Source organism: Sceloporus undulatus, chromosome 2, assembly GCF_019175285.1.
Source record: "Sceloporus undulatus isolate JIND9_A2432 ecotype Alabama chromosome 2, SceUnd_v1.1, whole genome shotgun sequence".
In the NCBI taxonomy this organism is placed as follows: Eukaryota; Metazoa; Chordata; class Lepidosauria; order Squamata; family Phrynosomatidae; genus Sceloporus; species Sceloporus undulatus.
Genome location: NC_056523.1, coordinates 157,571,763 through 157,587,228, shown reverse-complemented (window position 1 = coordinate 157,587,228; position 15,466 = coordinate 157,571,763). Strand labels below are relative to the sequence as shown.

Here is a 15,466-nt window from a genome sequence, read left to right as displayed (position 1 = left end):
TTTTATGATGCGAGGAAATACTCAAAAGCTTTCCAGGAGCCCCTTAAGAGAAACAATGGACAGAAAACAACAACGGATGCCTCTTGTTTCAGAACATTGGAAGTCTAGACTTAATGGCTATGGCTGCAAATTTGTCATAGTTCACTGGAGTAGCAAACTTGAAAGATGGGATGATTATCAGTCTGGAAGTAAAAGAGGCCCACCCCAATATAAAAGTTCTAGCTTCCATTTACTGGGGTGAGTATCAGATTCTTACATATGCAACAGAGGTTGGGAGGAGGCACAGCCTGAAAGATACTTTCAACCCTATAGGCTGTCCAGGATATGCTGAAATGGCAGCTGATGGGGGATGCAGGTGAGTGGAAAGAAGACACAACTTACACTTTTAGCAGCTGATGGTGAGGGTTTGCAAAGTGCAGTCCATGAGGTATCTTTAGACTGCAACTCCCATTATCCCCTGTCATTGGCTGTACTGGCTAGGACTGATGGAAGATATCCAACCACATTTGGAGGGCCACATTTTGTCTGCCCCTACTTTAAAGTAAGTATCCAGATGGATGGCCATCTGTTGGGGATGCTTTGAGTCTGTGTTCCTGCATGGTAGGGGGTTGAACTGGATGGCCCCATGTAGAAACTAAATGTAAACTGAAAAGAACCCGCATTTGCATTTGTAGGTTGTTTTTCAGATGACGTTTGCATGAAAGACAAATAAAAACAAAAATAACCCGAATGCAAAGTTGTCAAAACCAGTTCCTTTTTACTTTCGCTAAATTCTGAAAGTACAAAGCAGTTTTTCTGTTTGGAGTATTTTCGTGTTATTTCTTTTTCACACCAACGCATCTGACAAACAACATCTGGATTTTAAAATCCCATTTCTGCATGGGATTTTACCAATTTGGCCTCCATGTGATAAACTCATATGATTCCATGATCCTGGAGTGGGGGATTTTGATGTGGAAAAGGTATGTGTGAAGGTTTGTTTTTTTTTTTTTTTAAATTGCACTAATACAGAGAAGCTGCAGAAGAAAGGGAAGGTAAAATTATACCTTTTAAACTTTCTTCTCTCCGGATGCTTGCTGCTTCATTACAGAGCCAAGAAAGCCCATCTTGCTTACACTATACAAACACAGAAGGAAAGCAGATCATCTGTTCACCCAGCCCTACACTGCTAACTCTGATGGCCAGTGGATGTGCAGGATCTCAGGCAGATGTATCTCCTGTCAACTGTCCCTATTGGTAGAATAGGGGAAGGCCAGAGGGCTAGGCTAGGAAGAAAATCTTTTCCCCTTTTCTCTCTTTCGAAACTCCTTTTCCATTGTAAGGTCTGTAAAAGGAATAGGGAGCTGCTTTTCCACACTGGTTGGAATCCTGAGTGGGTGAATCTAACTAACTGGTGGCTTCTGTGGTATCTAGCAGTAATTCTGCTCCATGTTTTAGCCTAGACTTTTAAAAATGAACCAAGGCAATGAACCTGTTTTAGGGGATAAGTTTAACACCGTGGACAGTTCCTTCAAAGTTCAGAGCAAAACCAGAACAGATGCACTGCCCCTGGCGTGGGAGCCACCAGTTACTGCTGTCTTAAGGGCTTTGGATACATCACAGCATTTTCAGTGTGACCTAAGCCTAAGGTTCCCTAAGAAATTCAGAACCTAACCTATCCATTTGATTTCAGTCAAATCACTTCAAATGTGTAAAGCTGAGGAAAATAAATTTGTTAACATTAGCACTCCTGGCTCCATAAATAATAATAATAATAATAATTTTTATTTTTACCCCGCCTTTCCAATTGCATGATCAAGGCGGCTTACAAGACAAAGAGTAATAAAATACAGTTAAAAACATCACAATATAAAAGTTTAAAAACATCATTACAAGGGGTATTAACGGGAATCTATACAAATCGCAATTCACTAGGGGCAAGAAAAGGACAATGTATTGCACTAGTCCGGGGTTGAAAAACAAAGAACAAGGAGCAGAGAAAAAACACTATTACCTAAAGTGAAAAAGCCAGCTGGAATAGATGCATTTTTAATTGTTTCTTAAAAGAAACTAAAGATGCAGAGGAACGGAGCTCTACAGGGAGCTTATTCCACAATGAGGGGGCGACAATAGTAAAAGCCCTCTGTGAGGTCCTCACCAGATGGGATTTAGGGACCTCCAACAAATTTTTCCCAGATGATTTGCTAGAGATGTTTTCATGCAATCTAGCCAAATTAAAGTGACTCTCAATCCCATTTTGTTTTCAGGGAAGAGTGTGAAGACTATACTTAATCCTCCATCTAAAATCAAGGAACTGTAATATTTTATTATACTGTACAGTTAGTGTATACCTTGTTCCCATTACTAGTAATCACTATAAAGTGGCATTTGCTCAAATGCTTGTTTTTTAGTATCAATTCATCTTTTTCTAAAGAGTTTGAAATATCTGCTAGAGGTATTAAAGTCACCTATTGATCTATGGTAACCCTATGAATTTCCTAGGGTTTTCTTAGACAAGGAACACTCAGAGGTGGTTCTGCTAGTTTCTTCCTCTGAAAGATAACCTACAGCACCTGAGATTCATTGTAGAGTTATACTGTAAGGTTAAACAGGGAAGTTTATCAGACTTGGTTTTTTGGCAATTTTTCCTGCCTATCGCGCAATGTTTGCATCACCAACGTTGTGCAATAACATGAAAGCACGATGTTCTTCCAGACGCCATTCATTTCTATGGGATCCCGTTGCGCAATGCTCCCGTAGTTTTAGCGTCATTCCTCCCCTTTTTGGGCACTATGGGAAAAAAGGGAAGTCAGGCCTTTGTCTCCCGTTATCCTTGCGAATGCGTTGCGAAATGGTTTGGTGTGGTAGGCAGCAATGCAAAGCAACGCAAATTTTACTGACTGCAAAGTTCCCATGATGCTGGGCTGCTTTTTCACCCCATTCCCTTCCGGTGGCCTTCCTTTGTCAGGACAACCCCAGGGGAGGGGGGGAGGGGGGTTGCTCTGCCCTGCGTGAACACCTAGGAGGCTAGAAATTGAAGGGGCCCCTAAGGGTCATCCATTTCAGCCCCATTCCTCTGCACTCCTTTTGAGTGTGTGTGTGTGTGTATAAAAATGTGTGTTCTGCATGGTTATGTGCAGAGATATATATGTGTTTGTGTGTGTGTTTTGCCTTGATGTGTGACATAGGATGTGAGAAATCAAGGGGACCCTAAAGGGGCATCCAGTCCACCCCCTTCTTCTGTCCCGAAGGAATGCATGTGAATATAAAGACACGTGTGTGTTATCAGCTGTTGTGGATACTGTGAATATGCAGAGATATTTATTGGTATGTGTCTCTGGCATATATGTGTATATCTGTCTTGTCTGCCTGTATTTATAAAGAGGAGTGTGTGTGTGAATATATATATATATATATATATATATATATATATATATATATGGGGATGTGTATATATATATGTGTGTGTGTGTGTTCTATATGTATATGTTTATGTATATGTATATGTGAGGGGAGCGGGGTCTGTACCTATAGGTAAATCTAATCTACGCAAGGGACCCCAAAGGGTCATGCAGTCCAGCCCCTTCTTCTGTCCCAGAGGAATACATAGGATGCAAGAGACAGAAGGGACCCCAAGGCCATCCAGTCCAGCCCCTTCTGTCCTGAAGGAATACATAGGATCCTAGAAATGGAAGGGACCCCCAGAGCCATCCAGTCCAGCCCCTTCTGTCCTGAGGGAATACATAGGAACCTAGAAATGGAAGGGACCCCCAAAGCCATCCAGTCCAGCCCCTTCTGTCCTGAGGGAATACATAGGATCGCAGAGGTGAGAGAGACCCCAAAGGGTCATCCAGTCCAGCCTCTTTTTCTTCTCTGAAGGAATAAACAGGACCCTAGAAATGGAAGGGAAGCCAAAGGGTCATCCAGTCCAGCCCCTTCTAACCCTAACCCTTCACCCTCCTTTTTTTTTAAAGAGCCAGGCACAAAATGCCCCAAAGTGTGCACATTTTGTCAAATAAACCTCTTATGATCTGCCCTTGGCCCCATTTTCAACCCCAACATGCAAATTAATGCATCCTGTATCCCCCACCCCTTGCCACCCCAGAATGCCTCTTGCATATGTAATAATAATAATAATAATAATAATAATAATAATAAATTCATCACCTCGTAAATGCCAGAAAAGGATGTGATTGTCATGCATTCTTTTATGCCTTTAAAAGCAATTCAGAGCTATCCCTGAATTCCTTGCAAAAGCATGTATCGTTTTGCCAGTTGCCTAATTGACAAAAGCAACAAACGTAACATTCGAATGTAACATTCACATTTAGGATGGATTCTCAAAGGAAAAAGTGCCCTTTTATTGTTCCTTTTCCCTTTCATTAGCTGACTAGCAAAGGGAATACAGTATATATATATATTCCTCAAGAAAAAACACAACAAAACATGCACTCATTTTGCCAAAAATAATTTATTTAAAAAGGGAGGAAAGTGCCTGATGGGAGCTCCGTTCATGCCCTGCCTTTTACCTGACCTGACCTAACCCTTTTCCTCTTGCTTACACTTTGCCATTGCCTTCCACGGAGGCTGAGAGAGAGTGACCTGTCAGTTCCAACTGACCCATGGAATCAATTGGGAATAAAAGGGAAATGCAGCGCAGGCATTCTGACTATAGCACCCGCATAAAACACAAACAATAATAATAATAACAACAACAATAATAATGGCTCTTAATTTCCAGGAGCAAGAGGAAAGCAAGCACCCAAAAAAATCATGTGCATAAATTGTCAAAAGAGGCTGCTCCTGCTGCATCCATTTCCCTTCATCCCCAGCTTAGCCCCACAGCCCTATTTCCCTGGGCAATCCTCCTCCTCCTCTTCTTTCCTTCTGACCCTCGCCTCTCTCTGCCCTGGCTCCTTCATCCTCCTCCTCCTGCTCCATTATAGGATGCCCTCCATGGCTCCCTTCTTCCCATGGCTCCTTCCTCCTCCTCCTCCTCCTCCTCCTCCTCCTCCTCCATCACTTTCTCCACTTCCCCCCCACCTCCTGACAGCCTTTTGCAGTCCAAAAGCCACCCAGATTTCCCCTTTTGCCTTCTGTCACCCTTTGCATCCAGATTCCCCTTTTTCCTTCGGCTCTTTCCTTCTCCCCCTCCCCTCCGCTAAATAGGACCCTAGAGATGGGGGGGACCCCCTCGTTCCCCCAGAAGCACAAAGGTCATGATGCCACCAAAGCCTCCAAAGGGCATGCACAAAGATTTTGATGCAAAATGCTCAACAGAAACGGAAGGTGCTGGTGTAGTAGACAGTTCCGCTGTGCATGGTTTCGCATCACGCAAATCGCCTTGAATAGCGCAAACATCACGTTTCGGGGGAATGACAGAAAAGCAAACAATGTAGTAAGACATCGCGCGAAACAGTCATTTCGCAACGTTCGTTACACTTCCTTAGCGCAATTGAGGGTCCAAAATTTGAGTCTGATAAATTCCAGAGTTTAGGAACATAAAAAGGCATACACATCCTTTTGTGTGTACAAAAACCAAATCCACTACATTGCACAATGCCACCATCTAGTGGAAGATGGCCTATCATAATACAGTAGTAAGCAGATCTGTTTGTCTCTGTCCTTTTAGTTAGATTAGATTTTCCTAGCATTGATCGAAGACAGTTAAAGCAGTCTCAAACTGGATTATTTCTGCAGTGTGTTTTGGACCCAAGTAGCAATAATGAATACATGAATACTGTTTCAAATTGGTGATGGCTCCTTGAGGCTGTCATGTTTCAGCCATATCATGAGAAGGCATGATTCGTTGGAAAAGATGACTGTGCTCAGAAGGATAAAAGCAGTAGGGAGAAAGGAAGACCACATACCAGATGGATAGACTCAATGAAAGAGGACACTCCCACCATCTCTTAAAGCATTTTAAAGGGACACAGATGAATGTCACAGCCCATTTCTTCCAAAAAGTAGGTGTTTGAGGAGCAGTGGTGTCACCTCTCTTAGGGTTTCACCTGATGCGGTCTGAATCCCCTGCACCTCCCCGGTGACACCACTATTAGTTACACAGTAACAGTTTCTTTAGCTTGTTTTTGTAATTGTTTCTCTATAGCTATATGTATATTTCATTACAGACTGAGGGCCCGAACCGATAGGTCAAAATAAAGCTGCTTCGGGTCAATTTGAAGTTAAGCTGCACCAAAGCCGCATTCCAGTCCTAAGCTTTGTCATGGCTTCTGGCCTCTTAGGACACATGCATCATTTAAACAGCATACCTCCAATGTGATCTGAAACAGCTTTATTTTGGCCTGTCTGTTCGGGCTCTAAGTTCTCACAGACCCTTTATTAAATTTTTGTCTCATATGACCCTTCTAGTTACCTGTGACCCTACTAATCTCCAAACATTATGTCTCCTGCAGGATACTAAACAATTTAATTAAGAACACTCTTCATCCTTTTCTTGGGTACCTAAAACCCTTTCTAACTGCCCTCACAGCAGCCTAACCTAGCCTCAATGGCTCTTCAGGGCACACTAAACATCAACCCTTTCAAACCTGTTCCTCCCTCTTATATACTCACTCCTTGGAGCAGCCGCCACCTTTTCCTGGCTTTATTCCCTTTGACAAATGCCAAGGTTCTAATCTGTCTGTTGTCTCCACAGATGGCAACATCCAGCCATGATAATAGGTGATGGTGGTGGGCTCTACCAGTCTTTTTAGCAACTCTTTGGTTTATGGAAATGTTTTGAATTAGCTGTGTCACCTCCTGCAGACCCATACCTGTCTTACCATAAAGCTTGGAGGGGGATTGGTGATGTGGGGAATTGAGACTACAGTTCTCAAAATCTCCAGCCATTCTTTTTTCCCCCAGTGGGAGTTCAAGAGTTGTAGTTCCTAATATTCTTCAGCTAATAGATCTGAGAGCTAGGACTGCTTTATACTATTGTGTATAGATAATAATTTGTACTATTTTTGAGCCATTTATTAATTTATTCTTTGGAGTCTTCTGATTAAAGCCATGTAGGGCATTTTACTATTCCCTTTTCCAGGACCTACATGGAGCTGTACCTTTCCCAACACCTCTGCCTTAGAGTGCTCTTCCACTTTCCATTCAACATCACTTTCTCCTGCTTGCTTTCAGTCATTCTATGATTTTCTCTGGCTGCAGCCCATCTTTTCTATTTGCCATTCATGGAAAATTGACAATAGAACCTGTAACTGAAATGGCAAGGGCTTTTCATTGGTGAGGGGAGATGATAGGGTTACCAAAATGGCTGGAGTTTCTCATAGTAACAGCTTTTAAAATTGCACTGTGACACACATACAACTCCCATCACATTCTTAGAACTAAATGGTATATTTATTATTATCCTACCAATCTGGGCTGACTCTAGATGCAGGATAAACAACACACAGATCATCTCAGCAAACAACTGAAAGTTCCCCTTAAATTAGCTTCCTCACACGTCTTGCATAACATTTATCTCAGACGCAAATTCTTTAGCTTAGCTACCACTTTCAGGCAAACAAAGATAACTTTCTCAATTCTTATTTAAAGCTGAATCCATGGTAGGGCTATAACCCAGCTTCAGTGTGTAGTATCTGTTGGAAGTGGAGATTGCATTAATAGTTGTCTCTATGATAACCAGTATTGCCAGTTTCCAGGGAATTCCCTGGTTTCCGGGTAATAAAAAGCCTTTCCAGGTAATTTCTGAGTATAAAAAATTTATGGGGAATTTCCGGAAAATTAAACCTTCCTGTTGGGTAATTAAAAGCTTTTCCATTTATGGGGAATTATTTCACTTCCTGTCCCCCCAAAGTGGCCGAAAATGCCTTTCCTGCCCAAAAAATGGCTGACCCAGAAATCCCCGCCACCCAAAAAATGGCCAGCCCGGAAGTCTCTGCCCCCTTTTGCTTTCCCATAGTGCTTTGCAGCCCCTTGACTTGGAAGTGCCCCCCTGACCCAGATGCCCCGGGGAATTTGGGGGTGTTTGGGGGATTTTCAGGGGGATTTCCTTCTAGGGTGATTGGCAACACTGATGATACCTAGGAGTAGAGTGAGAACCTCCTTAATTGCTTGTGTTGTTTATTTCTGTATGCTCTTTTGGTGAGTGCGATTTCTTCTCCCCTTCTCTCCTAAAGATTAAGAATTAGGTTTATGACTCTTTGCTTTTCTCTTATTCCTCTCCTTTAGGCCAGGAAAGATGCAGATATGAGGCTCTGCCTCGGGATGCTTTCCGCCTCTTACATTCATTCATGAGAGTCAGCTTTTATGTTTGGTAGAATGTTTCTTCTACCAAAGTATTGGTTTTTCTATTGACTGACTGTCTACATTTCTGTATTAGATGGGTTCTTTGCAACAATAAAGTAAGTGTTGTTTTTGACCTTACCTTGTCCTGTTTTATTACCACAAGCTCAAATATACTGGAGCACACTGCTGCTCTGCTTAATATAAATTACCAAATATATAAATTCCAACAGCGTACTGCTCCATTGTCATTCTGTTAAGGTCATATGCACCCATTTTAATCTGAACTCAAATTGGTCTTGAAAGCCATACATTTCCACCACTCAAAATCATATTGGTATAAAAAAAATGTTTCTTCCATGGTCATGTGTTCAATGAATCAGATTATTTTCGGTCATCCAACTGCAATGGCTACACATATTTTTCTTCCTGGCATGCATGCACATATATATATTTCTGTATATACATATAGGCTCCGAACCCAGGTATCGGGATACAAACTCCAGTCCTGGAAGGGGTCACACTCCCCTCAAAGGACTGTGTTCACAGTCTGGGGGTGCTCCTAGATCTGTTGCTTCACATGACAAATCAGGTGAATGCAACGGTCAGGAGTGCCTGTTATCAGCTTCGGCTGATATGCCAGCTGTGCCCTTTCCTGGAAGTCAGGGATCTTGAGACTGTAGTACATGCGCTGGTAACCTCACGTCTTGATTTCTGTAATGCACTCTACATGGGGTTACCCTCATGCTTGGTCCAGGAACTTCAATTAGTTCAAAACATGGCAGCCAGATTGGTCTCTTGTACATCCAGAAGAGACCATATAACACCAATCTTAAGATCACTTCACTGGCTGCCCATTAGTTTCCAGGGCCGTTACAAGATGTTGGTTATCACCTTTAAAGCCTTAAATGGCTTGGGTCCAACCTATCTTCGGCACTGTCTCCTTCCATATAATCCTTCCCGTACACTTAGATCCTCAAGGAGGAATTTGCTACAGCCTTATAAAACAAGGCTGCCCATGACCTCCCAAAGGACTTTCTCAGCTGTCGTGCCCAGATTGTGGAATGGTCTGCCGGATGAGATCCATCATATTACCACCCTAAATAGCTTTTAAAAAGCGATAAAGATGGATCTCTTCTGGCAGGCCTTTTCTGAATAGTTTCTCCAGCCATCAGAAGAACTCTAAGAACTCCGACCGCACTTTAGTCACGGTCTATAGTTTGTGTATAAAATTTTTTAATTTATTTTATTTCTATGTATGTTTTAATTCTTACATCGTTTAATTGTATTTTAAGAGGTGGGATTTTGGAATAAATGTTTTTTAATCTTTGTAAGCCACCCAGATTGCATCTTGTAGAGGGGTGGGATATAAATAAATTTATTATTATTATTATTATTATTATTATTATTATTATTATTATTATTATATCAACCAATAGCCATTCTCATTTTCCTGTCAATCTAACCACCTGCATCACCATTTGATGGCTCCCCTGTCCCATATCACCCACTCTTGCCACCTGAGTGAGTGAGTGAGCAAGGCAACTTTCAAATTTAAATGTTGTGGTCCAAATTGTATGAGGAGGTGTTTAATTCTCCCAACACAAATACACACACCTATATACTGTGCATACAGATACACAGGATGGAGGGTAGGTGGTGCCTGGGTCTCCAAGATGGACAGAGGGAGGAAAGAAGGAGAGAAGGAGAAAGGGGAGGAGAGGAAAAGAGAAAGCTGCTGCCATAGCCTCTTCACATTTTCCTTGTGGCTTATACAATTCCTATTAAGCCCAGCCCCACTGAAGCCAATGGAGAGCCAGAGTGATGTAGTGGTTTAAATTGGATTATGACTCTGGAGAGCAGGGTTTGATTCCCCGCTCAGCCATGAAATCCACTGGGTGACCTTGGGTAAGTCACATGCTCTCAGGTGAAGGCAATGGCAAACCTCCTCTGAAGAAATCCTGCCAAGAAAACCCCATGATAGGTTTGCTTTAGGGTCACCATAAGCCAGAAACAACTTGAAGGCACACAACACACACACACTGAGGCCAATATTGCAAGAGAAGTGGCTAAGGGCTGTGGCCCATCCTCCCTTGCACAATTTCCAAAATTTAGTGCTGAAGACAGCAGTCAGGAAATTGCTTTAAACGTGGAAAATTTCACCACTTTCAGAGAGTTTGATTGGTTGCTACTTTGGTTAGAACTGGCAATAGGATTCCAGCCAAGGGCACCAAGTACTCAAGCTTTGCCAGTAGGAGTTTACAGGACAAAGAGCAGCTAAACTGGTTCCAGCCTTGCATCTCTGTTCAGCAAATGTAAGGGACTCTTCATCCTTTGATGCCACTGCCACCTCTTCCATGGAGGGAGTCTTCCCTGGCATGCATGGATTCATGGCTGTTTATTGTTGAACAAGATCTGCAATATGTCACAGTGATGCAGATACACATCACTTGATTGACAGTTTAAAAAATGCTGGCTCTGATCACCATTTTGAATTGGTTCCAAATTAAATGTGAATGTGAAGTGGGTTAAATTGCCATGGACAGCTTTGATCATGGCAAGCATAGTCTGAACATCTATTCAGTGTCAAATTGATGGTGCAATTCAAAGCGATCCAGCACAAAAACATGAGTGTGATAAAGGCCCTAGTGGGGGATCGTAGGCAGTTCACATGCTCTTAGCCTCAGGGGAAGGCAATGGCAAGAAAACCCAAGATAGGTTCACCTTAGAGTTGCCTTAAGTTGGAAATGACTTGAAGTCACACAATATCAACAACAAGAGCAAAAACAGGTGATAACTACTTCTCTGGGATAGCTAAAACTGTGTCATTGTCCCGCTCCAGGGGTGGATTTGAGGCAGATGGCCTAAGCAACAGTCTTGGATGTCGGCTGGGGGAACATTTGTCATTGACTATTTGACTTATCACTCTACAGAGGGGAGGTAGCAGTTCAAAGGGATAAATAACATTTCATGGCATAAATGCTCGATTGCAAATCCTAGCATATAAAATTGTAATTTTATGTTACAGAAACAGGTCATGTGTACAATTTGCCTACAAGCAGTGGATTTGTTGTTTGCATCCAGAGGTCTTAGACTACTGCTCCCCAAATGCATGACCATTGGCCATGCACGCTGTGGGTTGTGGGAGCTATTATTATTATTATTATTATTATTATTATTATTATTATTATTTGTATTCCGCTTAATCTCAAGGAATCCAAGCGGATTACTGCAGTAAAACAAGATACAGTAAAAAGGGAAATGCATTAAAAATTCCAAGATCCCCACCCCTCCCCCCTGTCATAAAAACTAAAAAGAGATTAAACCAAGAAGAAAGGTTGAAAAAAAAATTCGTGTACAATAAAAATTAAAATGAAGTAAAAAAAATTCAAGCGGAGTCCAAGTAGAGTAAAAGATAAAGATGGAGGATAATGGGAGAAAAAAAGGGAGGGGGAGGCAGGACAACAAGGATATTCTAGTCTGGAAAGGCCATTGAGCAAGGTTTCAACCCAGGATGCATCCAGGTGGTGGCATCCCAGCTAGATAGGTGGCAATTTAGGTATGATAACATCTGGGGGCATCCCAGATCCTGAACTCAAGCCGGAAGAGGTAAGCTGATTTATTTGTTAATGGAATAACCTCCAGTGTCAGAGCTGATAACTAACTGCTTGACACTGATTTAAAGTTCAAGATACTCCACAAAAATGTATTCTATAATAAATAAACATGTCTAAACTGCCAGTAGACCCTATGCTATTTTATTTGACATTTGAATGATAAAGAAGTTAAAGCATACCCTCCAACATTTGACAGATGAAAACCAGGAAACATTTGGCCAAGCAACATCAGCAGTCAAAGATGGCAATAATTATTAACGAAGAACAACACATAAGCTAGGAAAGGCTGGAACAGTTTGCTTTTGCCTGAGCCTAGTGGGAAAGACAAGATCACCACCGCCCTCCACAACCTTGAGTAATCAGAGTCAAAAAACTACTTAGCACTTATAATAAATAATAATAATAATAATAGATTTATTTCTAGCCCGCCCAAATCCCGAAGAACTGGGCGGGTTACAAAATACCATACAACAAATTAAATAAGGTTAAAAAATCAAACCCTAGACCTACACCACCCCCCAGTACTAAAACAGAATTAAACAGTAATAATATTAAAACATTAAAAACATTAAAAACATTGAAGAACCAAAAAATAGGCAGAAACATTGGCGGGGGGAAATAGACAGACGAGGGGACAAATATCTCTATATCTGGGGAGGGTAACTAAATTGGAAAGGCCTGCCGGAAGAGATCCGTCTTAAGTGCTTTCTTAAAAGCTACCAGAGTGGAAATGTGACGGATCTCCTCCAGCAGGTCATTCCATAGTTTAGGAGCAGTAGTAGAAAAGGCCCTCTGGGAGACAGATGTTAGCCTAGATTTTTTGGCTGTAGTAGATTTCCTCCAGAGGACCTTAGTGAATTCAGTTTTTAGCATGTGAATTAATCTGAGGGCAAAAGAGAAAATCTGGGAGGAGGAGAGAGAAACTGGCATATATTAAAAGCAGCTGAAAAAATACAGGATTAATGGGGATTGTTCCTGCAAAATTGGGACAGTTGAAAGGTACTACCTGTTCAGGAACATTCATTCCTTCAAACAAGTATGAGGCTACCAGGTGGCTTACTGTTTTGCTGCAGTAATTATAGTTTCTGCAAATGAATCACTGATTACTGGAGAAATCTGTGAATACTTCTTTATTTTAAGTTCATGTGTAGTTGAGGGTGTTTTCTGACTAAGTGTCACTGAGCAATTTGTAACTTATTTCCAAATACACTGGCAAAGGATTGTGCAATGGAAGCTTTCTTGTTTTCATATTACTGACATTTAACCATGGTTCCTCTGTACAGAGCCTGAAAAAGTTATTCCTGGAATTACTAGCCGTAGTGTCTGGTGATTCTGGAAGTTGTATTCCAAAAGGTTACCTTTCCAAGCTCTGGGTCTGTGTTCTGTGGCAGTGCAAATAAGATGTGGATAAATCTTGGACATCTTTCTGTGACTGCTGACTCCCAAAAAAGGACACATCTAACTATCTACCCGAAACTCTGTGTGATTTGCTAAAACACAGGTCTGAGTTTGTATTCCCATTTAGAAATTACATTTCACATTGCAGTCAGAACAACTACCATTACCAACAAAACAAACAAAACAGAACCATGTTTGAATAAACTTTATTTTGGTGGCACGATTGCTGAACCTCCTGTCTTGATTTGATTATCAGGGCATTGAAAACCACATCAGGAAACCAAATTTTGGAAATGCTATATGTTTTAAACCCTATTTTTAATTTCCTCCATGCAGGTCAGTTCCTGATTTCCTGACCAAGGCTGCAACTGCCTTGCAGAAATATGACACTGCTTTGCCATGGCTTAATACTATGGATTTGTAGTTTTGTGAGATATTTAGGCTTCTCTTTCAGACAACTCTGGTGCCACAACAAACTGTAAGTCCCAGGATTCAATAGCATAGAGCTCTGACAGTTAAAGCATTATCAAACTGTTTTTTCTGCAGTGCAGATGCAGCTCTAGTTCTAATTCTAACTGCAATAGGTACATCATAAACACAGTTGTACACACCATTGCAAACAGATACATTTTATTTCAAATGCATCAGTCTTCCCTTTCCACCTAATTTTGTGTATTTGAGAATAAATTCCTTCCTAACTCCCAATACATACATTTTAAACTTTCCTTCCTTTCATTGAAGCCTTTTTGAGGTACAATTAAAAGGCATGTCATGACTCCCTTTCTTGATACCCTCTCCCATAGCCCATGACATCTTTCTGCACCATGGTTTGAAACTGACTCCAGTGAAACTGGCATTGAATTGCTTTGAACAGATGTTGGACAAGGCAGATGGAGACTTGACCCAACTATAACAGCAAATCCCGATCAGGCACAACTCTTTTCTGGTTTTCTGAATCTTGTTCTTCTTGTATTTTCTTTCTGTGGTTGTTGCTATTATCCCTGGTGCTCCTTGTGTTGGTTCTCCAAGAACAAAATGTGATGCCATAAACATTTAGAGAACAAGAAGAAAATATAGCACCTGATTCACAAATCGAAGGAGGCAGGAGATAAATAACTATAACTACACACACACATACACACACGTACACAGACACATATAGAGTGGGCCCTTGGTATCTGATGGGATTTGGTTCAATGATCCCCCCATGGATACCAAAATCTGTGGTGCTCAAGTCCCATTAAGTTCAATGGCATAGTAAAATAGTGTCCTTTATATAAAATGGCAAAATATTAAATGGCAAAATCAAGGTTTGCTTTGGGATTTTTTTTCCTGAATATTTACAAGCTGGCTCGCCGGTGAAGCCTCCAAGCTAGCCAGGACATGAGAGCACTCCAGCCCCAGCGCCAGAAACACCATGCGCAGCTGCGAGGAGGCGGGAACCAGTGGGAGCAGCACCCCTCAAAGCCGGCTCACCAGTGAAGCCTCCAAGTCAACATGAGCTAATATTACAACAGCTGGAGGATATAGTAGTACAAGGTGGTTGTTAGAATTTGATATTATTGTCTGATAGTATTTGATAGTATTGTCTTAACTGTTATCTATTTTATATTTTATTTTTTTGTATTGTAATGTGTTTTTGCTGCTGTGATTGTATTTGTATATTTGATATTGGGTTGAGGGTATATCTTAATAGACTTTAATGTTATTAATTTAATCGTATTTTGATTTATTTAACTGCATTTAGTTAAGGTAAGGGGATGAATTTTTAGTTGTATATTTGTTAATGTAATTGCTTATGTCGTTGTTTATGCATTTTTGTAAACTGCTTTGATCTGTTGGGAAAGCAGTATATAAATTAAAAATATTATTATTATTATTAAACCATGAATGGTTGAATCCATGGATGCAGAATCTGCTAGCTATCTATCTATCTATCTATCTATCTATCTATCTATCTATCTATCTCTATCCATCCATCCACACACACAAAATAAAATTTAAAAGTAAATTCCAGTAAATCTACACAGTCAATCATAATAAATGCAAAGACCATATACTTTTGTTGCATAATAGCAAAAAGGCGTAATAGATGTAAAGGTCCATTGGGTATGAATCTATTCACTGGAGGAAGATTAATGACTATTGGCATAAACAAACCAATGATGTAACAAAGGTATGATACATTTCAACTCTATCATCTTCATCACTATTGAAATCTAGTTCTT

The 15,466-nt window shown here is 41.0% G+C and overlaps 1 protein-coding gene across 1 annotated transcript in view; it reads left to right on the top strand.

The window, feature by feature from the left end:
- The first annotated feature begins 283 nt into the window (after positions 1 to 283).
- The window catches only part of MILR1 (mast cell immunoglobulin like receptor 1), a 30,590-nt gene continuing 15,407 nt past the window's right edge, over positions 284 to 15,466 (top strand). Inside the window, exon 1 of the mRNA XM_042453604.1 lies at positions 284 to 355. Coding sequence (XP_042309538.1) covers positions 325 to 355 — 31 coding nt within the window. The 5' untranslated portion in view covers positions 284 to 324. The remainder of the gene's footprint in view (positions 356 to 15,466) is intronic.